This window comes from Peromyscus leucopus, chromosome 5, assembly GCF_004664715.2.
Source record: "Peromyscus leucopus breed LL Stock chromosome 5, UCI_PerLeu_2.1, whole genome shotgun sequence".
Classification (NCBI taxonomy): domain Eukaryota; kingdom Metazoa; phylum Chordata; class Mammalia; order Rodentia; family Cricetidae; genus Peromyscus; species Peromyscus leucopus.
Window position 1 is genome coordinate 79,787,296 of NC_051067.1, and position 26,771 is coordinate 79,814,066.

General features: G+C 53.8%; 1 protein-coding gene across 1 annotated transcript in view; it reads left to right on the plus strand.

Moving 5' to 3' along the window:
- Positions 1-13,801, plus strand: part of Nkd1 (NKD inhibitor of WNT signaling pathway 1) — a 74,013-nt gene extending 60,212 nt beyond the window's left edge. The window contains exons 5-10 of the mRNA XM_028891824.2: positions 2,386-2,492; positions 4,365-4,460; positions 8,149-8,296; positions 8,758-8,842; positions 9,815-9,942; positions 10,540-13,801. Of these exons, the coding sequence (XP_028747657.1) occupies positions 2,386-2,492; positions 4,365-4,460; positions 8,149-8,296; positions 8,758-8,842; positions 9,815-9,942; positions 10,540-11,132 (1,157 nt within the window). The 3' untranslated portion in view covers positions 11,133-13,801. The remainder of the gene's footprint in view (positions 1-2,385; positions 2,493-4,364; positions 4,461-8,148; positions 8,297-8,757; positions 8,843-9,814; positions 9,943-10,539) is intronic.
- The last annotated feature ends 12,970 nt before the right edge of the window (positions 13,802-26,771 follow it).

Genomic DNA, 26,771 nt, shown 5'->3' on the forward strand with positions numbered 1-26,771 from the left:
AGATTGTTCAGACCTGGGCTACCAGCTGGGACTAGGGCACAGTCAGCACTTAGTGCGCACTTGCTGAGTACCTACCATGATGTTGACCAGCAGCCTCCTCTGGTTCTCTCCTGGAGCTGTGAGGATGCTGTCTACAGAGAATCAGCATCCCTGTGAGGGAGACACCACCCTTCCTTCACTGTACAGACTTTTTTTTTTTTTTTTTTTTCTTTTCTACTTTTCGAGACAGACTTTCTCTGTGTAGCTTGGCTGTCCTGGAGCTCGCTCTGTAGACCAGGCTGGCCTCGAACTCACAGAGATCCACCTGCCTCTGCCTCCCGAGTGCTGGGATTAAAGGCGTGCGCCACCACCGCCCGGCTGTACAGACTTTCTTAAAGCTGCCTGGTTGGAAAAGTAGAAGCACCAAGTGCCACTCTACTGTGGTGCTCCTGTGCAGCCCCGCTGTGTCTGCTGGAGATGTAGGCGCGACTAAAGGCCTCAGCAGAGCACCCTGGTTCAAGGAGTAGCAGGAGGGCCTCCTGCCCCAGTGCCTGAAAGGCATGGCCATACCTTGTGCCCTGTCTGGACTCATGGCCCAGTGGGCACTAGATAGATTGAGTAGTTGATGCTTGACTGTCTGAGTCCCTGGTGAGTCACCAGCCTGGCTGGCCTTCCTGGTTTCAGGGTTGCCTGGGGGAGGATATCTGACCAATAGGATTGGGGTGGGACTGTTAAGGATAGGATCCAAAGTACCCGTGGCCTGCCTGGCAGTGAGGGTGCCGGGCCCCGGGAGCCTTCTGAGGAGGGGGCCGTCTGGTGTGCTCCTTTCCTCTGCAGTAACAGGCCGTCCGTTCCACAGTCAGAATGTCTTGATGGCATTCGGGAGCTGTTGCCTCAGTGGATACTAAGGGCTGGAGGCCCCTGTGGGTACTGGCGGTGCCGAGGCAGGGAGAGAGAAGGAAAAGGCTCCCAGGGAACAGAACCACTGCTGCAGGCCGGTTTGTGGCTGGCTGTGGTCTCTGAGAATCTGGAGTATTCTTATGCCTTGGTTCTCCTACCTAGAAAATGGAGCTAATAACAGTAACTGCCTCACAAGGTCCCAGTGAAGATAGAGTCAATGAATAGCGGTACTGAGGGCTGTGGGGTCCGGTTACTGTGTGAGCCTGTCACCCATGCTATGATCGCTGGTTCCAGGGTACCATGTGGACTGCTGCAAATAGACGCCAGGAAGAGAGCTCTAACTTGGAAAGTATGAACAAAGCAAGGGGGTGTGTGCCCCTCCCTCACTGTGCCCCTCCCCCACTGCACCCCCTTCCCGCTGCTGCTCTTAGGGGCTCACTGCAGCACTGTGATATGGGGATTGAGTGGGGTGGGGACAGAGCCCCACTTTCCTGGCCTGCGCCTCATTTGCCAGGATCCTGACATCCCCAGAAGGTTCAACTGAGTCTAGCTGAGCCATCTTAGCCGCCCGCGGGTAACCAAGCCTTCTTAGGTCAGGACCCACACTGTTTGTTTCCCTTCAAAATAGACAAAAAAGTCGCTGCACCAGGGCATCAGGGAACTCTGGGAGGGTAAAGGTGGGAGCGTCTTCTAGAAAAGCAAACTGAAGTCCCCTGTGTCACACGGGAAGGGTCAGAGGACTCCTATGGCGCGTTCTGTTACATGGTGGAACCTGTAGCCCGGGTTCTGGGTCTAGGATGACGGTGTTCCCGCACTGGCACCTCCTGGACACAGGAAAACGGTACAAATTTCACACCCCCCTCTGCTCCTGAAAGTCAGACACATAGAGGACCATGCCCTTTGGCAGAGGGGAGGCCCCCAGATGAGCAGAGGCCAAGGGCAAGGGTTAGGGAGCAGTCCCTGAAGAGCCATTGTGTGGTGCACGTTGTCCTTCAACACACACACACACACACACACACACACACACACACACACACACACACACACACACCCTTCCTCAGACTGTTAGCTCTGTTCCCATCCTTCCGCTCTGCCCATAGGCTGAGTGCATCAGCATCTTGGAAGATAGCACAGTGTCGGTGTAGGAGGCGGTGCAGACAGAAGGCTGTGGTCCCACAGCTTGTCCAGTCCCTTAACACCTCTCCATGCCCAGCCCTGCTGAGTGCCTGGTTGTCTCGACAGGTGCTGAATCTGCTGGCTGCTTATCCAGGCTGTGAAGTTGGGGCAGAGTAGGAGTCTGAGGGGCTACCGGGAAACCTGAGTAACTGGTGTGTCTACACCACAAAGGTTTTCTCTGAGGCAGTCTGTGGCATCACCAGGGCCGAAGAATCAAAGGACATGGAACACAGCCAGCAGGCAGAGCAGGGGGGCCAGCACTCTTGGCCTGAGGAAATAGCATAGCCACCCTGACCCTGACTTCCTCCTCTTCCCCGTACCTCCCCACAGTGGCTCTACCACCTGAGAAGACCGACAGCCTGGTCAGTGGAGATGAGAAGAGAATGGAGAAACTGAGTGAGCCTGGCCCTGGCTCCAAGAAGCAGCTGAAATTTGAAGTAAGTTTCCTTTGGAGGGTTGTGATTCACGGCGGTGCTCTAGAAGGGGGAAACTGAGGCCCATTTAAATGGGTGGAGCTCTTATGTGGGAGATCCCTCCTGCTGCCTTCCATGGCCTCTCCACATGGGTGGTGGCCAGTCCACACTACCAGGACCCTACGGCAAAGTGTGGGTATACACGGGGAGACAGGGCTCTGGTCCTTGGGCCTGCTGCCCTCTGATAGGATCCTCAGATTCCTCAAGCCTTCCCTTCACCCCCAGAGACCGACCTGGGACAGACGGGGGCCTCCTATGGTATGGGAGAAGCTAAGACCTGAGGCCCCGGGCAGAGCCTCAATTCTCTCTGGGCCTCGGTTTCCCAACCACATGGACAACACAGTGGCTGGGCCCTCCCAGAGCATACAGCTCATCCTGCTGCCCTCTGTGACCCAGCAGTGGAGCAGAGTGGGTATCTGAGATCCTTCAGGCACCAAGCACAGAGCGAGGGCTGAGTGAGGCCGAGTTCAGCGGAGGTTGCTGGCATCCCTCACCGCTTCCCTGCTTCCCTGTCCCTCCCTTCCCGAGACCACAGGGCACAGCTCTATTGTTGGCACAGAGCTGCGAGTTCAGGCCAAGTCCCTTCACAAGGCAGCCTCCCTGGACTATGGGGTTAGCGAGTATCTGCGGGACTTCTGGAGGCATGTGGTGCTCCCACCCCAGAGTCTACTGGACCGCCTTGCTCAGGATACTGGGGCTTCCTTCTGCTTGCCAGGAGCCAGCAGTGAAATGGGGAGGGCTCCTGGTACCCGCAGCGTGGTCAAGGTGGCATAGCCAGTGAACCCAGTGTGTGGTGCAGGGGTGTGTGTGTGTGTGTGTGTGTGTGTGTGCGTGTGTGTGTGTGTGTGTGTGTGTGTGCACGCACGTGCGGGCACTTGTGCGTCCACCCACCATGTATTGTATCACATCAAACACTTCCTCAAGAGTAGAGTGGGCACTTGGCAGGTGTCCGATTAGCATGTCATGGATGAGGGAAGGCTGGCTTTGAACTCAGCATGGCCCACTTCAGAACCAGAGGGAACCAGCTTTAAGCTGCAGCAGCTGCAGGCAGGAACACCTTGCCTGCCACGCACACTCCAGTAAGCAGGTGTTTCCCTTGTGGTGGGGAGGCCTGTCTCCATGCTCTCTGAGCCGGGTCATGGGTGTCTGCACCGACTCCTGTCATGCTATTGATCGGGTCACCTCTGGGTCTTTGATGCCTAGCCCTGTAGGGCTGCCCTTGGCAGAGAAGCGGACCCTTGAGGTGGAATTCTGAGGACTGTCCCCATAGCTGCAGGGGAACTGGGAACTCGGAGCTGGTAGAGGGCCCCGTGGCAGGGGACGTAATGTCCTGACAACCTTACAGGACAGAGGATAGATAGGATCATTTTCTGTATTTGATATGAAAGGAAAATGAAGCCCCAGAAACGCAGTGACCTGCCCAGGACGGTGCGGAGCTGGTGGGGCTGTGCCAGAAGTCTGGGCGGACGGTGGAGTTCCACCTTTTCATGTCCAGCCTGCTGCTGCCCAGTTCACTTGCCCATCCTGGGATCTTGCCTGGCTTCCCAGTCACTGGTCACTGTTGCCTTCCCAAAACGTCTCACCTTTGGTTGAGGTCTGGCCTTGGGAGGCCACAGTCTCCTGTCAGAGTCCTTGTGTCTCCTTTGTCTTTGAACACCAGAGATTAGTGGTGCCCTGGGACCTGTATGCCCGCTCGGGCTCTGGCCTCTTTCTCTGGCTGCTCACGTCTTAGTCATTGTCCGTCTGCCTTTCCCAGCTTCGAGGGATAGCTGGGGCGCCCATGGCCTTCCCCGGGCCCAGGGTAGTGCTCTAGTTGACGGCTGTCTTTCTGTGCAGGAGCTTCAGTGTGACGTTTCTGTGGAGGAGGACAGCCGACAGGAATGGACTTTCACTCTGTATGACTTCGACAACAATGGCAAAGTCACCCGTGAGGTAGGTGTGCTCGCTGCCACATGGCAGCCCTCGGGCACAGGAGCTGGCCTCAGCCTGAGTCTGCTGCCCCCTCCTCTGCCCGCTGGGGCCGGGCCTGTGGAAAGACTTGGAGAAAGGCTGCTGGGAGCATCCTGAAGGGTGTGCCAGCACCTCTGGGTGGGGAGGAGGGACAATGAGTATAGCCGAGCACCTCACGCAGTCCAGGGTTGGGGGGGGTACCCTTCTGGGGAGAGGTGGGAGACAACGGCAAAGTCCAAGGCCTTCCCTGAGAGGGACCCCAGGTTCCAACAGTCTGTCCCTACTTCCTTCTCCTTGTAGTCCCCAAGCGCTAGCAGCTACCCTTGGCGCTTCAGCGAGCCTCCAAGGCCACACAGAACAGGAGCAAGAAGTGGCTGTGGCTCATCTCCGCCCCTCTCCCCTTTCAGAGCCTCCTGCCGTCCTCCCAGGTTCCTCTCCATGCCTCTGTCTCTGCAGATGGAGCAGCCGCTGGGTAGGGCTGAGTACTCGGCAGGGGAGGAAGTCTCAGTTCTCCATGTGTTGCTCTGACAGCCCGATGAGGCGGAAAACACCAGTGGGACAGAAGGGGCCGTGGGGCAGAGCAGCTTCTTGGAGGGACAGCCCAGTGCTAGGCTGGCTCAGCCCTGCAGCAGCACACTGGCCCGGGCGTGTGCCTGCCTAGCTGATCTCCGGTCAAGAGCTGAAGGACACTGGCCTGTGGCCCCTTTGCAGACTAGATAGAGTGGGTCTTTAAGGCCCTGCAAGCAACCCGAATTCATCCCAGGTGCCAGGAAAGCCGAGGGCAGGCTCAGGCTCAGCATCCTTCCCTCTGCCTCCCCAGGCCTGCCTGCATTATAAGGAGGTCCTGTTAGAGGTAGTGCTTGGCACCTCTGTGGAGACAGAAGAACGGGTGGGTGGGCTTTGGACCCTCCTGGGGGCCAGTCTGGGGGCCTGCAGTGTCTCCAGAGGTATGGATGCTCAGCTTCCAGGTCTCCTTATCCCAGTCAGGTTGGGACAAGTATTAGCTTCTCCACAGCATGTACAGGAAGTCACCTTTAAGCTCTCAGAGGGGGAATGTGGCTTACAAAGCCTGCCTCTGTCCCAGAACCAGGTGGGAGGAAGAGACTAACTAATGTTTAACCACGCAAGACCCTGGCCTGTGACAGGATCCTAGCTCATCCTGTTGCAGCCGAAAGCAAAAGGAAAACATTGGCTCAGGCACCTGAAGTTCAGTTCTGGGGGCTTCCTTCAAGTATGTGCAGGAGCAGGCCTTCCTCAAGGCTGTTCGCTCCAGGCTCCTCTTACTGGACAGATTCTCCATGGCCCTGAGTGCTAGCAGCCCTAGCCTGGACCCCTCCCTCTCAGGAATTCCTCCCATTCAGAATGTCCATACACAGCCCAGAGTCGAATCTCACTGGCCTCTCAGCCAGCCAGCCTGGACACACAGGACCCGGGGCCATCCATGGCATCTTTGTCACACATACCACAGGGAAGATGGCTGGTTCCCGATGGCTGCCTTCTTCTTTCTCCCTGGTGCAGACATGCCAAGGTATCTCCTGTGCATATCCCTACTGCAGAGGCCTTGCAAGAAGGACCAGGGACAGACATCCTTTCTGTTTTCTCCCTCCCATCCTCGGTGATGAGAAGGAGCCCCAAGGAAGGCAGGTGGTCCAGCATAGCCTGAAGCAAGCCTCTGGGCTGTGTTTTCTGAGATGCTGGGATGCTGGCTCTGAGTTGAGGATCCTGCCCGGTGCTTTCCCTTATCTCTAGCCGCGAAGCTCCCCTGTAAGCCTGCTGTACATGCCTCTCCCTCTCTTCTTCCTAGTGCAGTTCACAGATTTTGGTGTGCCTGGGCAGACAGCCTCCTGCCTCACTGCCTCTGCTGCCTGAGCCCGTGTCTAGACTGAACATGTGAACCTTTCAGGCTTTCAGCCATGTAGGAAGCAGTTATGGTCACCTATGTCGTCAGCTTCTGTCACTGCCCCGAATACTGAGCTACTCAAAATGAGAGCCGGCTTGCTCAAGTCCACAGTCAGTTGGCTCTGTTGTTTGGGGTCTGTGTCAAGGCAGCATATTCTGGCCGGTGTGCATGGCAAAACAGAACCGCTCACCTGGGGGCCTGGAATCAGGAGAGAGAAGGAAAGACCGCGTCCCACAGTCCTCTTTGGGAGCATGCCTCCAATGGCCTAAAGATCCACCACAAGGTCTTATCCCCTAAAAGCTCCACTGGCTTCCCATATGCCACCCCGAGACCACACCTTTGCTATATTGACTTTAGAACCGAATGGTAGCAGCCTCTTCCTGTGTGCTGGACCCTGGTTTCTGAGATGGGGGCCAGCAGTTTCTTCAGCTTCATGCTGAAGGCGCCGAGCAGGACCCCAGGCCCTCTGAGGCGCGGGACCCTTGAAGAATGTTGGCAGTGGCCCTCGGTTTCTTAGTTTGTCACCTCCGTCATGGGCTTTTGAAGATGATGTAGCTTGAGAGTGGGTGGTACGGCTGTGTGGGGAGCCAGGGGAGGGACAAGAAGAGGAGTTCTGTGTGGCCTTGCCAGAGAAGCCAAGACAGCTGAGTATGCCAGGAGGGAGCAGCTGGCGGCTGAGTCTCAAATGGCGCCCCCCACAGTCTCACAGTCTGTCCTGCACATGTTCTGGTCTGGTCTGCCAGAGGCTTTTGTTAAAAATTAAATTAGTTGTCATGTTGATGATTTGGAATATTTCTCAGAAGATTCTGGATTTCTGGCTTCTCTGATGTAAAGTGGTCTCATCTTATAGAGTCAGCCTAGCGGAATGTCCACCATGTTTCGCAGATACGCCTATGCCGCGATGGCCCCTCCATGCTTTTTTCCCATCACACATCTGCCTGGCTACAGCATCTCTAGGGTCATTCATCTCTGCTTCAGCCTAAGGAAAGACAGGGGAAGGCTACGTCTGTCAGAAGTCATAGAATTGCTGGGCAATAACTGAGTGTGCCTGGTGGGTAGTGTTTTTTAAAGCAAATGGCTGTCCCTCAGACAGCTGACCACAGATACCCAGAGCATAGGAGTCCTAGTAGGGGGTACTTATATCCCCTACTCGAGTCAGAAGTCTCTGAGATTCTCCAGAACACTGCCGGACTCTACATTCTGGTTTAATAGGTAACAGGCCAAAACTATTTGGTCAAGTTTCTCACGGATCAGTTTGTCTTCAGTGACACCTCACAGCAGCATCTGCTCCCACACACCCCTCTCCCATCACCCATCACCCTCCTCATTCACCGCCATCCTCGCTGAGTATGTGGGTGGGGGCATAATCCAGTCCAGTGTAAGGACAGAATCGCATTTCAGTTTTCCCCCTCTAAGAGCAGGGGTATGTAACATCCCTGGGTGCCTCTCACCTGGGAGGGTTGAGAGCTGGTTTTTAAACTCTTCCCCTGCCTGGATGAGGCTTCTCTGAGAGGTTCCACATGCTGATGAGGGCCCCAGTTGCTCATGGTCAACAAGCCACTCTGAGTTCATGAATCCCCTTCCTTTGGCTCTCTTGCTCCTCATTCCCTGCTCCTGAGATTTTTTTTAAACCCACCCACCATCACATTCTGCCTTAGTTCTCTTTGAAGGAGCCAGGGGACTTCAACACTGCGGCAGCCACCGACTCTGAGGTTGCTGGTGGCAGTGTTGTGGCTAAAGTGCATGGGGTGTCCGCTTCCTCCCAAACAGGACATCACCAGCTTGCTGCACACCATCTATGAGGTGGTTGACTCCTCTGTGAACCATTCACCCACATCGAGCAAGACACTGCGGGTGAAGCTCACTGTGGCCCCTGATGGAAGCCAGAGCAAGAGGAGTGTCCTTTTCAACCATACTGGTGAGAGTTGACAGAATGGGGACCCACTTTGGGAAAGACAGGAAGGACCCAAGTCAGCCTGGGAGGGTGGGAGGAAACCCAGCTTCCATGGACAGTTGCTTTGTGTGTTTAAGGCTTCAGCAGCCCCTCAAGGAGTAGGCCTCTGGGCTGGGGTAGGGGTGGGTTGCATAAGGAAGGCCTTGTGTAAGCAAAGGCCTAGGGATGAGACTCGGGGCAGCACGAAGCTACGGGGACATACAGTGGAGAGGGTAGCAGGCCAGGCCTCAGAGGGCAGCTTGTGAATCTGGAGAGGTGAATGGCACAGGCAGCTGGTTTGGTCTTCACTGGGCAAGCCAGCCACAAAGTTCACCACAAAGCTGTGGTGAACCTCGATGGGTGGTATTTGAGGGCACAGTGCCAGGCAGGCCCTGGCAGAGCAGGAGTAGGCACTGACTGGTGTTTCTTGGGCACCTGGGACCCAGACCTGCAGAGCACGAGGCCCCGAGCGGACACCAAGCCTGCTGAGGAGCTTCGTGGCTGGGAGAAGAAGCAGCGAGCCTCTCTCAGGTATGGCATGCACAGGCAGAGGCAGCAGCCTCATGCCCGTGAACATATATTGAGCACCAGCTGAATACATACACCTGAAAGACTTTGAGCGGCAGGCTCTATTCTAGGTCCTTTGCAGGGGCCGTGGATTTATTTCAGAAGCACAGAGTTACAAATCAGACTCTAAAGTTAAAAACAAAACAAGGGAAAATAAAAAAAAAAAAAAAAAAACGACAAACAAAAAACCCTAGCGGCAGCCCTTCCCTGTATTCCAAATAAAGGTCCTTCAGATTCTCTGCATGTGGTTTGGATTAGCATGGGTTGGTTGTTCCTGATGTGTTATGTACCATAGATGGGGTCCAGGCAGCACCTTAGGACCTAGCACTACTGGTATTTCTACCGGGGTCCGTGTGCACATGCCTTCACAGCAGAGAGGCAAACCCCCCCCTCGTGTCCCTTCGGATGGCCTGGCCGGCTGTGGGCATGAGAACCTTCATTTGCAGGCTTCTTACTCTCACAGTTGTAGGTAAGGGCTTGTAAACCTGCAGTTGTCTGTCCCTTTGTCTCATCTGCATAAGCAGAGGGAAGGTGGGCTGGCTAGAGAAAAGCACTATATGATGGCCTCAGGGCAGCAGGCACGTGTGGGGATCTTTCACATCTGCTGCCAAAGGGCGCGGCTAGCGAAGGCTCAGTCCTCAGTGTGAGCACAGAAAAGACCGAGCATCTAGGGCACTGCTGGGTGGGCAGTGGGCTGGGGGGAAGGCTCCAGGCTGCATGGGGCTGGGTGGGGCTGGGGTACCTCCAGTACAGCATGGGGAGATGGGACAGATGGGGGTGGGCACAGGGAAAAGGAGGCACAGGCTGAGAGGCTTCTGTGGGACCGCCTTCTCCCAGGTACCGAGAACGAGTGATGAGCCGCGTGTTTGCCCCCGTGGCTTCCCAGAAGGCTTCAGGGCCTGTGCCTTCCTACGCGACATACTTATTTTGTCACAGGTTCCAAGGTGACAGCCACCTGGAGCAGCCGGGCTGCTACCACCATTGTGTGGATGAGAACATCGAGAGGAGAAACCACTACCTGGACCTGGCAGGGATAGAGAACTACACATCTCAGTTTGGACCCGGTAAGGAACCGGGGGGTGGGATGTACACCAGAAACACAGTGCTGGGTAGTGGCCATTGTTCCCCGGGGGCTGGGGAGATGGGTAGCTTGTACCTGGACACGTCCAAGGCTCTTCACAGAGGAGGTAACATTAAAGATGTTTTCAGAACGAAAGTCATACTTGGACAAAGCCGAGCAAAGCTCAAGAGAACGGAAGGGTTTAAATCCAGCTAAAGCAGTAGTCCCTCCCAGGCGTCCCAGCTCTGGCCTCACATCAGCCACAGCTCTGGGGCCCACTTGGTCCAAGAAAGTGCTGCGCTGCCAGCGTCTGTGCCCCTGGACCTTGTTTTACTTCTCCCTCTTAGTTGAGTTCTCTCTGGTTTCCTCTGTGTCGTCTTTTATACACTTAGAACGCCCACCCACCTTGGTTCGTCCCATCCGCCAGCATCTTGCCTCGCCTCTCAGCACATGGGAAGGCTCCCTTTCCTGCAGGGCAGCAAAGGACAGGAGAGGGTCGGTAGTCGTAGCTCAGATGGAGAGGTCATGGCACCTGGTAACCCCAGGGCAGCCCAGTGCACACAGTGGGCACTCATGAAGTATCTGTTGGATTGGTTCCTAGGCTTCCCTTCAGTGGCCCAGAAGTCAGAGCCGCCCCCTCGAATCTCCAACCCCACTCGCTCTCGCTCCCATGAGCCAGAAGCCGCTCACATCCCACACCGGAGGCCCCAAGGTGTGGACCCCGGCTCCTTCCACCTCCTTGACACCCCATTTGCCAAGGCGTCAGAGCTCCAGCAACGGCTCCGGGGTACTCAGGATGGGAGCAAGCACTTTGTGAGGTCTCCCAAGGCCCAGGGCAAGAACATGGGAATGGGCCACGTGGCCAGAGGTGCAAGAAGCAAGCCTCCGCTGGTGCCCACCACCCACACTGTGTCCCCCTCTGCCCACTTGGCCACCAGCCCAGCCCTCCTCCCCACCCTGGCACCCCTGGGCCACAAGAAGCACAAGCATCGAGCCAAGGAGAACCAGGCAAGCTGCCGGGGCCTGCAGGTCCCACTGGCTGCAGGCGGTGCCACCGTCGTGGGGCGGGAGCAGGTGAGGGAGCTGCCTGCTGTGGTGGTGTATGAGAGCCAGGCTGGGCAGGCTGTCCAGAGACATGAGCACCACCACCACCACGAACATCACCACCACTACCACCACTTCTACCAGCCCTAAACCCCACCAGGCCACCACATGAAGGACCCACCCCCACGCCTCAAGGCATTATTATTCTATTAATTATTGTTATTATGACAATTATTGTTATTAATAATTATTGTTACTCCACTAATATTTAGCTAGCCTTCATGTAGAAGATATATGGAAACACAGAACTAAACTTTTATTTATATGTTGTGGGGATTATATAACTCACCCGAGAAGTGACTGGGTTTGGAAGGGTCCTTGGGCCACCCCAGCTGCAGGGCCCTCGCAGATCTTCCCAAACCGCAGGAGCCCTCAGCCCAGCTGCCCCACTCCAGCTCTTCCAGGAGAGCACCCTTGCCTGGCTCAGCTTCAGAGACCCTCAAGAGCTCCAGAGGACAACAGCTGCTACCTCTCAGTGTTATTCTGTTTTGACTTGGCCCTTACCTGACTGTAACGTGCCACGGGGATCTCAGTGGACTGCCGCCGTCGTGACGATGCCCCCCCCCTCGTGTTTCCGCACCTCAGCCTAGACACCTTAGCTGTGCTTTCTGGAGTTACTGCCTCACCTTGGCCCAAGACGGTCCCGTCCTTTTGGGGGGGGGCATGCACAATGTGGAAACGCCCCCTCCTCCTCCTGTGCCCCCCCTTTGCTTTTGAAGGATGCGCCTGTGTTTAATGGTTGTCCTTGGAGCCGCCGCCGCCTTCTTTGGGAAACTGCTCCAGAGAGAAGCAACCACATAAAGAAGCGTGGGTTCCCAAGATGGCACCATTGTATGACGGAGGGTGTGAAACCTGAGTTTGCCATCAGCTAATACACTTTGTGGCTCTCCAGCAGCCTTTGTATCTCTAGGTAGATGCTGCCTGTCCGTGTCTCTGTATCTTTCTAGAAATACACTCTCAGGTATCTTTGCTGGTGTGCAGAAATCACTGCGCTGCTCTGTGGAAGCTCCTGCAACCCAGATGGACCCCATGTGTCACGGGAGGGCCGCCTGTCCGATGTCAGAGGTGATGTCTTGGGGTTTGAAGTCTGCAGTTTTGGAGAGACTGCTTGGGTATAGAAACTTGGAGTGGAATGGGAGGGCACCTGAGACCCTGGGACAGGGTATTATTGGACAAGAGCCTAGGGAGACCAGAAAAAGACCATTGTCACATAGTTGGAGCCCCTATGTAAACAGATTACAATCCCAGGTTGAGTAACTTGAGGAGGGCTAGACAAGGTCAACACTGTCCACACTGGAGCAAAGGTAAAGAGACAGCAGAGCCCGGACCAGCGCTAAGCTACCCCTGTACCTGAAAGGTGAGGATCGAAAGGCACCTACGAGCGGAGACCTCCATTCAGGGAATGTAGCCGGTTGTGTGGGACCCCCAGGGGTGGATGTCCTGGCTCCCTCCCCTGCCTCTTCCCCATCCTTCTGTAGTGGCATCTGCTGAAGGTCTTGGGAGGGAGGAGCAGTTGCATGGGCTTTTATTCTCGAGGGCCTGGAGAGAGTCTGACCCCAGAAGGAGATGATCGCAGCTGTCCGTCTGCCCCTCTGTCTCCTGTGGTTAGCATGGTTGGTAAGCATGTACTTCTGAAGGTAGTGAGCATTGGCTGTTTTTATGGTGTTGATTTTCCTGGTTGCTTGGGACTGGTTGATGCAATCCTCAAGACAGCACTATGAGGCAACAGGAAGTAGAAATCCAAGGACTGCATCTGAGGCCCAGAGTGGCCACGAACCCACTGGGGACACACACACACACACACACACACACACACACACACACACACACACACACACGGTAGGTGGCAGTGCTGGGTCCTCCTTGTCAGGATCCCTAACACTATGAAGGACTTGAGCCCTGGCTTTTCCTCGCATGAAGCTCTCCATTTCTGTTTGACTAGAATCCAGCTCACCGGAGGTGACTGTAACCAAACTAAATAGGCAAGGCATTATGGGAGCTGGCTTCGAGATGACAGGATCCAGTATGAACGAAACAGTTTTCGTCCCTGGGTCGGCCCGTGTCAGCAGGCCTGAGCTACTGGCATTCTGGGTCCAGGACCAGGAGGAAAGGACTCTCTAGGAGACAAAAGCCCGGTGGGGGGTGGGAGGGTGGACTGGGTTTGGATAAGGTAGTCAGCCCTGGACCAATCAGCATGTCCCACCTGGTGTGCGCCCACTTACCACAGGAGGCCGGGTCAGCACTAAGGACAGCGGGTGTGTGTGTGTGTGTGTGTGTGTGTGTGTGTGTGTGTGTGTGTGTGTGTGTGTAGCAAACAACAAAACAAACCCTATGGCCTCCAGGCCCAAAGCTGCCACAAGCAGTGATGCCCAGGGGGTGGGAGCTGGCTGTATGACAGGACGCGGCCTGGGGAAGGAGGTCCCCTGCTGCCCCAGGATTTTCTCACTTCTTGCTAACTTTTCAAAGACGCTTACAAAAATAGTACCGTGTTCACCCGTAAAAGCCCTTGGAAGCTTAGAGTAACAGGTAACCCAGCAGGCTCCACCCCAGCATCCATGTCCAGATGCCCTCCAGGACCGTGGGTGCAGTGTGGTGGTTGGGACATAGGCTGGTGCCAGGCTGCAGGACTCGAGGCCTGACTCCCTTTCCTCCCAGCATGTACTACTGCAAGTGAAATGCTATGCCTTGGTTCCTCCCTTGTGAGCACTATCCAGATGCTAGCTGTTTTCATGACTAGAATAAATGCATTTTATAGAATATCTCCCATTTAAATTTTGTTAATTTAGAAGATTTCCCAACAGGGTTTGAAACAGTTGTGTAACAGTAACCTTGAACTCACCACCCAGAAGTTTCAAACACTGACATTCTGCACTGTTTCTTTCTGATCTATTTTTAAGAGAGAAAACCCGGCAGTTATGCTCAGTCCCCTCCCCACCTTGTTCTTTTATTTTTATCCAAGGAGCAGCATAGTGTTCATTCTTAGGCTCTCTTCTCTGCAGCCCGGTGTACTTGGGGACCTCCCCCAGAGTCACTGAACTCTGTCCCCCGAACAGCTGCTCAGCCCTCTTGCTCAGAGGCACTGTCACCTCCCGGCAGGCCGGTGGGTCGTCTCTCATCCTTCGCCGTGACACACTGCATAGAGGGTCCTTGTACGTAACTTGTCGCTGTCTACTCAGGAGACAGAAAGTGACAGAAGGCGTCAACTTAGAGCCGCTAGTTTCCAGATCAAGTGTGGTTTCCGTTTTGAAGCTATTGTAAGTGACCTCTTAAAAGCGGTTAGAGCAAATAATTAGGAGGAAAGAAGAGAGAGAGGAAGGCAGAGGAGACAAAGTTGGATCCTGTGTGTAGATGTGACCCAGTTCCCGGGCACAGCTGCTGCTTCCCTGGCCCCTGAGCTCTGAGCACCCAACTTCCCTGGAGCCTGGAGAAGTATCTGGGTATTTTTCAGATTAAAGGCATCATGGCCTTGCAGCTTTGGGGGCACTAGCTGCTTGGTGATGGGGTGGGGGGACATGGTGGATATCCACTTTGCTCTCACCTCCCCTGTCTGGGGAGCATCACCCACCCAACCATGCCAGGTAGACATTTTGGCAAAGGGCATAGCCAGGACCTGTTTGACTTTCTCCTTTGCCCAGTATTCATATCTCAGATTGCTGCTGGTCCTGAGGATCAAGAGCCAGAGAGGTGGGAAGTGTGGACTACCTAGCCGAAGCCCTACTAATCAGCAGCCCCTGTGACTGATGACCTAGGCTATGGATACCACCCAACACCTTCAGCTCTGTGTGAAGGTCAGGGCTGCCAGCCACACTACTGGCACTAGGGGATTGCCCATTCCAAGTTCTCCAAAGCAACCTTACCTTTTGCCCAGGCTCACTCTAGCAACCTGTCTCCTGGCGCTGGCCTTGGATTCCTACCGTTCCCACTCTGGCAGGGCTGTGTCTGTAGAGAGAGTGGAGATGAATCAGCTACCTGCCTTACTGGTACTAGACACAGGCACAGGTCACCCTCCCCATCATTAAAACTCCGCCCACCCCAAATTTCTCCTTTATTTGGGGCTCTGGTCTGCTCTGAGCCAGTAGAAGCTTGAAGCCAGCCCCTCTTCTCAGGAGCTGATGCTCCAGGATGTCTTTCCTACCCTGATATATTTTCCTTTGGAGGGCTCCCAATGCCCAGGATCTGGTCCCAGGAAGTGGCGGAGTTTAGCTTGGACACCCTGCTTCCAGCTGACCCAGTGAGCAGTTTGCTCTCCCCCAGCCTTCCAAGCAGTAGAGAAAGTAATCCTGCTCCATGTAGCCCATCAGCCTGGCAGCCAAGAGTTACTCATTGCTGCCCAAGTCCCTCCTGATGTGGCTTGGGAAAAGGCCAGCCTGTCAGTGGGTGGAAACTGCATTCAGAATCACCTGGAGGAGGGTTTAGAGACCAGTCCTTTGGTCGTACCTCCGATGATGCTGATTTTGGGGTCTGGGAATTAGCCTGGCTATTAAGAGCTCAGGATTCCAGATGGTATCCTACACAGCCAAGGTGATACTCTAGAGCCTTGCAATGTCCCCTAGATAATTTCAGAAAACCCTTTGAGAGAAATACTTGAATTCTAGGACTGAAGAAGCATGTTAAATATAGACTCCCAGGCCCATCCCTGCATTAGGGGCTTAGGGTTAGGATACAGGGACAGTGGTTTTTAACAAGATTCCACCCCTGGACATGGTGGTGTACCTGGCCCACAGGCCATCCTGAGAATCCTGGGAGCCTGTGCTTTGGCCCTGCCTCAAGGAATATGTGTATTGAAATAGAAGGGAGACAAGGACACACACACACACACACACACACACACACACACACACACACACACACACACGCTGCTGCTGCTGCCGCCACTGTGCACTAACAGGGCCCAGAAAACTTCATGGAGATCAGAACAAGTAACCATAACCCCAGGAGAGGACCAGGCTAGAGGACTCAGTACCTCCATTTGTATAGGCCACGTTTCTCTCCTAGCTGTGCTGCCATTGGCTCTGAATAGCCCGCCCACTCCATTACCACAAAACCACAAACATTCCAGAGAACTGGACTTACTGAGACCCAGTGGCTCCCAATTGGAGTGGTCCACGTGACAGCGACATGGACATAGTCTTTGCCCTCCTTCACTTGAGATGAGATTTGGCGTTAATAAGATATGCATATACTCTTTAAAACCCCTCTTCCTGATTCCTGCACTTGGCCTTGGCCCCTGGGCCAAGGTTGACTTGGCAATATAGAACTCATTGCGGCCACCACTTTATTATTTCCAAGTCTATGGCTGCCAGGTCACTGTGAGAGCCAGCTGTGGGGATCACGTTTGGGCAGATCCCTCTCCCCAGGAAGAAAGGTGGATGGGGAAGCCTTTTGGAGCTTAGTTCTTAGGGTGAGAAGCAGAGGTCAAAGACCATAAAGGCTCCCAGCATTGATAGGATTATTCCTTACATCCACCAGAGTTCTGATACCCTATGTTACTAACATTAGTACTCTTTTTCTCGGTATTTCCAAAAGCAAAATCCGGGTGCCTTCATCAAAGCTGACCACCTAAGCAGTTCATCCTTTTCCAGCCAGGCTCTTCTTCCTGGAGCTTTAGCAAGTCCAGCAGAGGGCAGCAAGCAGGGTGTGCCTCGGAACCTCGTCTTGAGTGTCTCTGTCTTGTCCACAGAGCCTGAAGACGGGGCTCCTCCCGAAGTGGGGTTCCTCAAGGCCCAGGGTGCAGTTTTGGTTAGTAAACAGGAGAGTGAACGTAATGGGGAGGGAGACAAGGCACCCGCTGCAAGATGGGGCAAGTTCATGGCCTTATGTGAACCATGGCATCCTCCCGGATGGGGTCTTAGGGATGCCAGTGTGCACAGCAGCAGCATTGCTCTCTTTTGATTTTGTTTTGAAAACCATGCTTAAGCTGTAGCTCAGAGGTAGAGCTCTTGCATAGCCTGTGCAGAGCCTGGGGTTTGATCTCGAGAGCAGCAGCAGCAGCAGCAGCAGCAGCAGCAAAGCCAATAGAACAAAATGACAAGAGCACCCATTTAGTTTCTTTACAAAGAAACAAACCACCATTGTGTTATTCTCATTTTGCTGGTTGGTTCCCACCTCCCCCAGAACCAGTGAAGACTTAGCCAAAAGTTCTTTGTGTTTTTGAACAAATGATTGTGATTGGGTGGGAAGGGTCTTTCCACCATAGATACAGGAGATGGGAGACGCTAGTAGGCAAACTTGTCTAGAAGCCAATCCCAGCTCCAGGGCTCTTTGCTACCTGAGGTACCCGATGTCTACACAAAGGCACATGTTTGTTGCAGATAGCCAGTATCTGGAACCTGGGGAGGGGCCTGGTCAGGACTTCACAGGCTAACGAAGTCCTGCTGGTGTTGACAAGGCCTAGCCACCGGCATCTCGGTGATGGCCAGGCCAGTTCAGTAGTAAGCCCTGGACCACATGCGCATGCCATACATGGCAGAGGGTGGATTGAACAGGGATGAGCCACGTTTCCCAGAGCTCTGGCCCACCCTCCTCCTCCTCCTCAACCTATTCAGCTCCTATGCTCACCTCCAACAGCTGGGACAGACCTAGAAAGGTCCAATATACCATGCTTGACTCATTTCAGGACTTTGAATCAATGTCCAAAATCGAAAGTTTTCACTTAAAAAACAAGGCTTCTGACTTTTTTTTTTTTTAAATGAGAATCAGAAAAATCAAAATCACATTCCTCCACACAACAATCTCTAGGAGTTGAGTAGTGTCTGGCCCTTCAAGTAGTGCACAAGCCCCCCAGGACTTGGGGCCCAGCACCTAGCCCCAAGCCTTCCTAGCCTGGTCTAACTGCCTTAGAGCTCATAGCGTGTGTTTCCTCTGGCTGTGAGTTGAGCTGGATCCAGTTGAGTGGGGTGTTCCAGGCATGAGAAGACATTCACAGGAAGGTGTCAGGGAGTCCCCCGACCCTCACCACATAGCCCATTACTCAGGTGGACAAGCCTGACCATGGCAAAGCCCTAGGGGTAAGATTGCCCCAAACCTTGATTGGTTTGTCAAGTAGCCTAACGAGGTCTACTTAGCTTTAAGCCCCTGGGTCTTTGGAGATTTCAGCAAGATAGGAAGTGGGAAAAGGCTGCCTTCCTATCATGGAGCTCCCACCGAGCTCTCCAGGAAGGGGAGCAGGAAGGCTGCTGGCTAGTCTGGAGAGCACAGCATGGACAGGGGACCCCATGCTGCCTGTGCGGTTGCAGCAGCTTCTGCAGGTTCAGGAGGACTGCCCCAGGTGGCCTGGCTGGCAGAATGCTACTTACTTGCTGTGTGACACTGAACAAGTGACCTGACTATTCTGTACTTCGCTTTCCTGACTTACAATTGGCTCATTACAGTCCCCACCTGAAAAGATGAGATTAAAGGGGCCCATGGGTGTGAAGCTTTAGCACAGGCCATTGCCTGTCGTTAACAGCAGCTTCTGCGAGGGCAATACGGCCCCAGAAGACCATGGGAAAGGAGGTGCTGCCCTGCCTTCCCCCCAACGGCAGAGGCTCTTCTGCTACATACTTGAGGTGGCCCTGCCTGGCCTGTTGCCTTTCCCGACCACATTCCACGGGGTCATTCTTTTCTTCCATACCTGGCTTGTGGTGGGGACTTGGAAACGCCGCTGTACAGCACAATGAGACTGCCCCAGCCCTGGTCCTAGGGAGTGACAGCTCTGGGCCCACGGTCGTGGATAGGATTGGGGACTGGCAGCCTGTGGGGCCCTTCTTCAGAGAAACAGTAGCCTTCTAAAGCTTGTGGCCGAATGGCCAGCAGGCATTGACTGAGACACATCAGGACCACTCATTCTCCATGGGCCACCATCACGGTCCTCAATTCAGACAGCTGAAAGTGTTCTAGAGACTACAGGCTTACCAAGGGCCCAGAAGCTCATGAAGCCTACGGTTCCTTCTTTCTCGGGGCCGATCATGCTTGTTGCTAGGCTGTGCTCATTCACCTCTGCAGTTAGTCATCAAGTTGCCTTGAACACTCAATGTGTGAGTCCTCATCTGCTGTTTCTGGGGAAACTGAGGGAGAGGTTCCTGCCTGCCTGTCATGACATTGCCACCAGCTAGTCAGTGCACAAAGACACTTGTTTCCTGGATATTGATGCTCACATTGAGCTTGGCTATAGGACCACATCTCCGGCCTGGTGTTTGCTCCTTGAGACAATCCTAGCTTCCCCATGCTTAGGAACCAGGCAGTCCTTCTGCTCTAGGCCCAGGGACTATTTTAAACAGTGAAATCCCCAGCACAGAGCAAAGCCCAGAAAGTAATTGTGACAAGGACATGTATTTGTAAGATGAAAGCTGGAACCAGAGACCAGGGCATTGCCCTGTTCATCCCAGCTGGGCATGAGCAGTCAGGCAACTCCATGAATGACCGTGAAAATGCCATGGATAATAACTTTGGAGTTGCACGTGAAGTTACACAGGTTGCTAAAAGCACAGTACGGGCACCTGTCAGGGATGGAGCCCTCCACTCAGACCTGTTTATGTCAATTATGTGGTTTCCACCAAATCTCTGTCTGTTCGCCAGAGATCAAGGGCCCAGCTGAGTGCTAGTGAGAGTCCTGGAGAGCGACGAAAGGATTCACACTTCTAGACTCTTGCACAGCCTCCAGCCAGACCCGGCATGAGGTCTAATACCAGCCAGAGAAGTGTCTTCGGTGACTGGCTTAGAAGAACAAACGGGTCGTGTTGTTGCTGTCACAGAACCCTGCTACCCGGCTCCTGTAGCATGCTTGTTCTGTTCCCAGGCTGTTGGCACAGGCTGAAGACTGGGGCTCTAGTGTGGGTGTTTTGGGGTGCAGAAGAGAGGAACAGTGGCACTGATGTTATCTTGGGGGGGTCTTAGCAGGGTCTGTGTTACAAGGGCCCTGGGTGACCCTACCAAATTGTGTCCTGGAGTTGGAAGAGAGAGCCTGGCTGTCCCACTCGGTCCCACGTCCCCTGACTGTGACCTCAGAGTGCAGCATCTGACTGTGATGTGGTTGGTCCTGAGATTCCTGGCCCCACCTTTCCAGTGAGGCTTCCTTCCTCCTCCTCCCCTGAGCATTGGCCCGTGCATGCCCCAAATGTCGTACTATAGTTTACTTATAACTCACCAGTCTGTGGTTACAAGGAGCTGCCAAACTTGCGCTTTTGAGAAGGATTTGGGCAGAACAAATAATTGGGCCTCACTGTTCAGAGATGGCCATCTCAGACTCAGCAGGCCATTCCTTGGACCACACCCATACCATGTTTATCTCCAGAGTCCTCTGTCCATATATACTTTTCCAGTATACAGTGATCAACAACTGTGGCAGGAAGAGTGTTCATGTCGATCAAAAATGTTCATGCGAACCAAGCAGACCTCATCTTGATGGGCTGTCACAGGGCTCCCAGGCTGAGGGGGGGGGGCTGTCACACAGCTGCATTGTTCCAGGCTGGGATGCCTTCTGTGGGGCCATAACAGCACATAACAGACTGAGGGTGCGAGGGGGTTGGAACCGTATGTAGGTGAGAATTCAAGACTGATGAGGAATTAGCCAGGGAGAAAGCCAGCCAAGACCCTGACACAGAGGAGAAGGTGAGGCCCTGGGTGAATGGCTGGGGGCCAGCGTGGCTGAATGCTGGCAAGGGGGCCAGCCAAGGCTGGCAGGCTATAGAAGAGGGCATGGCAAATGGTGTCCTCTAACCTAAGAGACGTCAAAAAAATCGCAAGCTCGGCAGTGGGAGACAGCATATGCCACTGGCTGGGACATGGTGGAAGGATTGGAAAGTGTCCTGGACAGGACAAGGGATCCTCACCGTAAGGCACACGGGGACTCAACACTACCTAGTGTGGGTGTCTGTGATACGCTTCCCCACGAAGGTGCTCAGGTCCACTAGTCTGTCTCCATCCTGGACCAACACTGCTGCTTCTGGTGTCAAACCGCATCTCTTTACGTGCAGGAAGGAACATAAGGATGTGGATGGGTCTAAGCAAGGATGGAGGAAGAAGGGGGGGAGAGGAGGGAGGGTGGGAAGGTTAAGGAAAGTAGCAGTGCATGGGGAAGCTGATGAAAACCCATTGTTTTGTAAGATAATTGAAAATAAATCCTGAAAAAGGAGTTTGGACAGAGGTGCTGTGTGTGAGTGGAGAATGTCGCTCCTAGAAGCCGTAACTTATTAAATGAAGATCCCAGAGTCAGGTTTGAGATTCCTTTATCCATTGTTAGTCAGGGAGGCCCCAGAGATGCCCCCAATACAGCTGTTGCCATTGCTTTTGGTTGCCATCATAACTGGATGTAAGCCCCTGCTGCTGAGGATAAGCATGCTTTAGATTAGAGACAGAGAGAAGTCAAGCTAAAACTGACCTGAGAACTTCCTCCCTAATGACTAGCTTTCACAGTGCCAGGGGTGCTAGTCAGACTCCTGGGGGGCAAAGGTCATCAGTATTACCTGGTAGTGAACCCTTGGATGTGTCAGTACTGACCTTCCAGGAAGATGTGCCCACCGATACAAGTTAGAGGGATAACCAACCATTTTCTGATTGCAATTGAGGCCTGCTCCACAGGAGGGAATTTATGCCTGGTACCGTACATCCAGTCAAAAGCCGGGGAGTTCACAGCCCTGGGAAGCGGGGGGGGGGGGGGGGACCCTACGACTGTTGTCTTGCTAAATGGACATTCTATCAAACTACCATAGATCAGTGCTGCTCTCAACCCTGGTCAGAGAAGCTTCTTTCTGCAGTGGTCAGTAGTTAATGCAGACTCGTAACTGGTCTAAGGGCTGAAAAGTGACTGCTGAGTCCTCATCCCTAAATGGGACATCTCCATCAAGTCCCTGCCCTCAAGGCTCAAGAAACATTTCAGAAGAGGGGACAGAAAAAAAATGCTAAGAGCCAGAGGACGGGGACAAGAGCCGTGAGATGCTGTCTCCTGGACATGACATGGCCACTGTGCTTACAATCACAGAGAGGCTGTGACTCTGTGCTTGAGAGTGAGCCCATTCACACGGGTGGGGCAGGGTAAAGGAAACCCCATGACTCTCTAAGGAGTGAGTGGAAGTTAATGATTGCTGGGGGAGGGGGCGTTCATTCTTCTTCAAGGACATACCAGGTGGTAAGTCGCCGTGGTCCAGTAAACAGCCCATATCCACGCACCAATCCAGATCCGATTCAGTGGGTGATCGGGAAGAAGAGAGGTGGAGGGGGTGGGAGAGGATAAGAGGATTGAGAGATGGAGTTGAATTTGAGCAAAATACATTATGTCCATATATGAAATTGTCAAAGAACAAACTCTTTTTAAAAGAAGGGGGTGGAGCAGGCAAGGATGGACATCTGGGGCCGGCATGTCCCCCTGGTAATTGCTGAACTGGTGGTAGGAGGCAATAAGGGAGAACGGATTTGCACCCCTCTGCCAGCGAAAGCGGGGGAGGGGGAGGTACAATATTGACTTTAACATGGGGGATTTTAAAAGCCCCGATGTTCCCACTTTGGGCTTTGCTTCTCACAGGCAGCCCAGGACCTTTGAAGTCTGGCTGGCCCAGTGGGGAGCAGCTTCTGCAGAGAGAGATGCAGGAGGGGAGGGCTTCTGTGGAGCGGAGATGTGGGAGGGGCGGGGTCCAGCTTTTGTGGAAAGGAGATGCTGAGAAGGGCCAGGGGGCGGGCTTCTGTGAAGAAGAGATGCAGGGAGGAGCTGGGGGTGGGTTCTGTGTGTGTGTGTGTGTGTGTGTGTGTGTGTGTGTGTGTGTGTGTGTGTGTGTGCAGGAGGGCTGAGGGGCGGGCGGGCTTCTATGGAGAAGCTATGCTCATGGGGGTGGGAAAGGGGCCAGGGGCGGCGGAAACTATTAGGCACGCTCCAGCAAAAAGGCCGCAAATCCAATGATAATGTACATCTGTTTCAGGACTTTATAAGCTTTGAACATTTTTTATGGGCAGATAAGTGGGTCGTTTTCTTACCATAACTTAGAACTTCAAAGAGGAATGTGTGGATGATGCAAATTGCTGAAATATGAGATTTTCCTACAAAGAAGCTTCCAAAAAAGACAGGAGGAAAGGATGGGAGGGACCGAAGGCTAATTGATGCCACAGCCTTTTATGTACACTGCAAAAATGGGACAGAAATTGATTTTTATGAAAAGTTGATGGGAGATGGGGGGGCTGTGCCCCTCCTGTGGGGTCTGGGCTGGCAGCCTGAGGCTGCCCAGGCTGAGGTCAGCCCTCTTGACATAGTCTCTGCTTCCAAGTGTCGTTGCGACGGGACACTAGGACCCTTCTAGGCCAGCCAAGGAGATGTCGACCCAAGGCCTGGAACACTCAAGGGGCTCACAAGCCTGGAGGGTTTGGGGAGGCCTTGGAAGAGGCACTTTGTGGGAGCAGCAGGATCCTGCACCCCACCCCTTCATACACAGTTCCCTGTGTTGTTTTGTCTGCATGCCCCCCCCACACACACACACACCCGGCTCCAGCGGTTAGCCAGGGGGCTCCAAAGAGAGGGCCTAGTGAACACTCCGTGCGTGCTCGGTGAATGAATGAATGAGATGAGAAAATGATGGAGCTTCTTGGCAAGGAGGGTCAACCAGCTGCTTTTCCATGATTTTCTGGACCCACCATGGACAATTCATTCTGGAAAAGCTGGTATGTCTCGGTTTATAGTTGACCCCGACACCCTCTCCGTCTGTAAGTGATGTAGTCTAAACTAGCCTGGACAAAGCGATTGGTCTTGCCAGTGATTGGTTTGTGTAAGGTCATGTGGCTGGATTGTGGCCTCTGAGACGTAAAGGTGCAGCCCACGAGGTACTTGTAAAATGTTAAGGCTGTAGCCATCTGGCCAGCTGCCTGAGACTAGTAAGGTGTGGGGTCCGGAGGCCACCACTGAGTTACCGCTCCTGTAGTACCTGGCAGCCATCCAGTTATGTGGCTTTTCTCTGGAAAGGATTTCAAGACAGCAATTTGGATACATGTTTATTTTGAGGAAAAACACCAGGAGGGGAGGGAGGAAGCCAAGCAGAAGGGAGGGGGCCGCTGAGGGACACTCCGTCCTAGGAGTATGGGTAGCTTCCGGGAGACACCCCCGCCCCTGCACTGCCCACCCTTACAGAGCCAAGAAGCTGGGAGATTATCCACTCATTCCTGTCAGTCACTTGTTGAGGGCAGCTTAGCTCACCAGGCGCAGGAAGAGCCGTGGTGACACAGAGAGGCTTACACAGAACGGCAGGTGTGGGCGGCGGAAAGGGTGGACAGTCAGATGATCCCTGCACAGGCAGAGCCTATGATTCAGGACTGCTGGAGGATCCCAGTCTTTGCTTTCTAGGGGGCGGTGGGGTGGGGGGCGGGGCGGCGGCTCAGAGGACCAGGTGAGGTCAGGATAGACGTCTGTTTCCTGGGAGCCCATCCAGGTCTAGGGGAGGCATCATAATGACCCTGAGAAGGTTTAAGTGTCTTCAGCATAGCTGGAGTTGCTGGAGTGACTTGTCCCTCACCCTCTGACATCCCGTTGGCATCATGGGGTTTCTGACGTGCTCGGACATCAGGTGTTTGTGAGATATGCTTCCACAAAGACTTCCCCTTTCTCACTCTTGTGGCCACCCACTCCTGGGCCCCACTCTGGGTCCACCTCCAAAGAAGACAGGAAGTCCTCCGTCTCCCTCTGCTCCTGTTGGTCCCCCCACTGCTACCCTGTGCTGGCCGCCCTCCTCTTCATCTGATTGCTGTCCTCTCCCGGAGTCTTTGGGATCTGCATTTACATTCTCTGCTGAAGAATTATTCTCACCTCCCCATCTTCATGACATCTGCCTGGAAAGAATAAGGCCCTCGGAGTCAAGGGCTCTCAGGTCCGATGGACAATGGTCATGGTCTCTGCCGTCCTGCTATGGACTTCCTTGTCTCTGAACCCATGAGACCTTTCTGTAGCAGGTTTCCTGGTCTCAGGGCAGTTTGTCAGGGTACAGACCACGGCTCCCCTTAACTCACCGTTTGCCCTTGGACCCCACAAAGTTGCCCGCCCGTTCCTTGTCTTCCCTCCCTCTTCCTTGGTCATGCAGCCTTTGGTTCTGAGTTCAAGAATACGATAACTTCTCAGCCTGTCTCACAACCAAGTTTTGTGACTAACTTCTGACCGATAGTGTAGCTCCTGGGACTCTTCCTTAGAGATGGCTTACTACACACTTATCGTTTCTTCTACCCTGCCTCTCTCCGTTTAGCTATATGGAAAGCAGGTGTGATGTCCATGATTTTAGCCACCAAAATGGATCATGAGGACAAAGACTATACCCTAGAGATGCTGGAGCGGCGGCAAGAAGGCTGTGTCCCTAAGGACTTGGAGGAGCAAGGTCTCTATGCCAGGCGTGGGTGTCTGTGCTTAGACTATTCTGTGAGAAGAAATCAAGCCCACTCCTGTGTGAACACTCTCAAAGGCAGCCAAACCAAATCTCAACTGAAATTGCTTTCCCGAAATCATAGCTTGTTCCAGTTCTTCCAGCCTGGGGTTTGTGGCATTCAGCTTTACCTAACCTACCTTATAAAATGATGTCATACACGGGTGCATGGCACCTGTCTATGATATCTTTGCTGGTTGCTGTACGCATACAATTGTTTACAAATTAAAAAGCTATTAGAATAGTGATATCATTTCGGACTTCAGTCCTGGCTCCCTTCTTTTCCCCACAGACTCCCTTACTGGGTCTCATCTACTCCATGGCTTCAGGGACCATCTTTAGGCTAACAGAGTTCTCGTGACATGAGCCTTGAACTCACTCTCTCGTCCTAAACCTCGTTCCCAGTTTAGCAAATGACGAAGACAGTCCTCCCAGTAGCCTAGCCACAATTCATCCCTTGTCTCCCAGCCTGGGGACAGCAACTTTATGGGCTTGCTCCCTTCTGTTGGTTCCTTACGCCACAGACAAAAAGCATGCTTAGTACACCAATATGATCATGTTTCCCCACACAGACGCATCCCATGGCTCCGGGTGGGGGGGGGGGCAAGGGCTCAGCTCCTCACATGGCAGGCTGGGCTGCAGAGTAACTCCCTCGTCCATTTCCCACCCCGTCTTTTCCATTTGCACTGTCTGGCTTCCTATGGTTCTGTTTATCCCGAGGTCCCTGGACATCAGGAGTTCTCCTGATTCTCCTCCCAGCACGTGATGCCGCTCCTTTTGGCGCTGCCTATTAGTGTCCCTCTTCTTCCTCCCTGGTCTTAGGATCCCGAGATGTAGACTGAGCAGAGAGTGAGGTTGGAGGTGACCAGTCAGTGTGAGGGGGTGTTGCTGAGGACATTGCCCGGGGCAGGGGACCTCTCAGACAAGGACAAAGTGTTTCCGGGTGCTCCACTGCCAGAAGCATGGTGGTTGCAGGTACCTGCTGTTCTGGCCTGTGACTTGTATGCTGCTAGGGGTATGGACCCCTCATTTCCTGCCAGGAAGAAGGCCTTAGGATAGTCAGGAAGATAAGACGTGAGTTGGCCCAAGGAGAACATGTAAACTGTCAGCCGCCACGACTCTATGGGTCTGGGGTACATTTCGTTCAATACTCAACTCTTCCGGGTCAACCCTGGCTCAAGCTCAGGCAGATGCGCTATTCCCGTCCTGTAGTGGGTAGACAGGCCCTTGATCCTGCTACTGGACCCTTTCTTGCTCTGGTGCCCAAAGCCTGCAGGAGGCAAAGCAGCCCTTGGGAAAACTTCTGCCATTAATCCTTAAAGCCGCTGTGGTCGGCAGGCTTTCTATCATGCCCATTTTACAGGTGAGG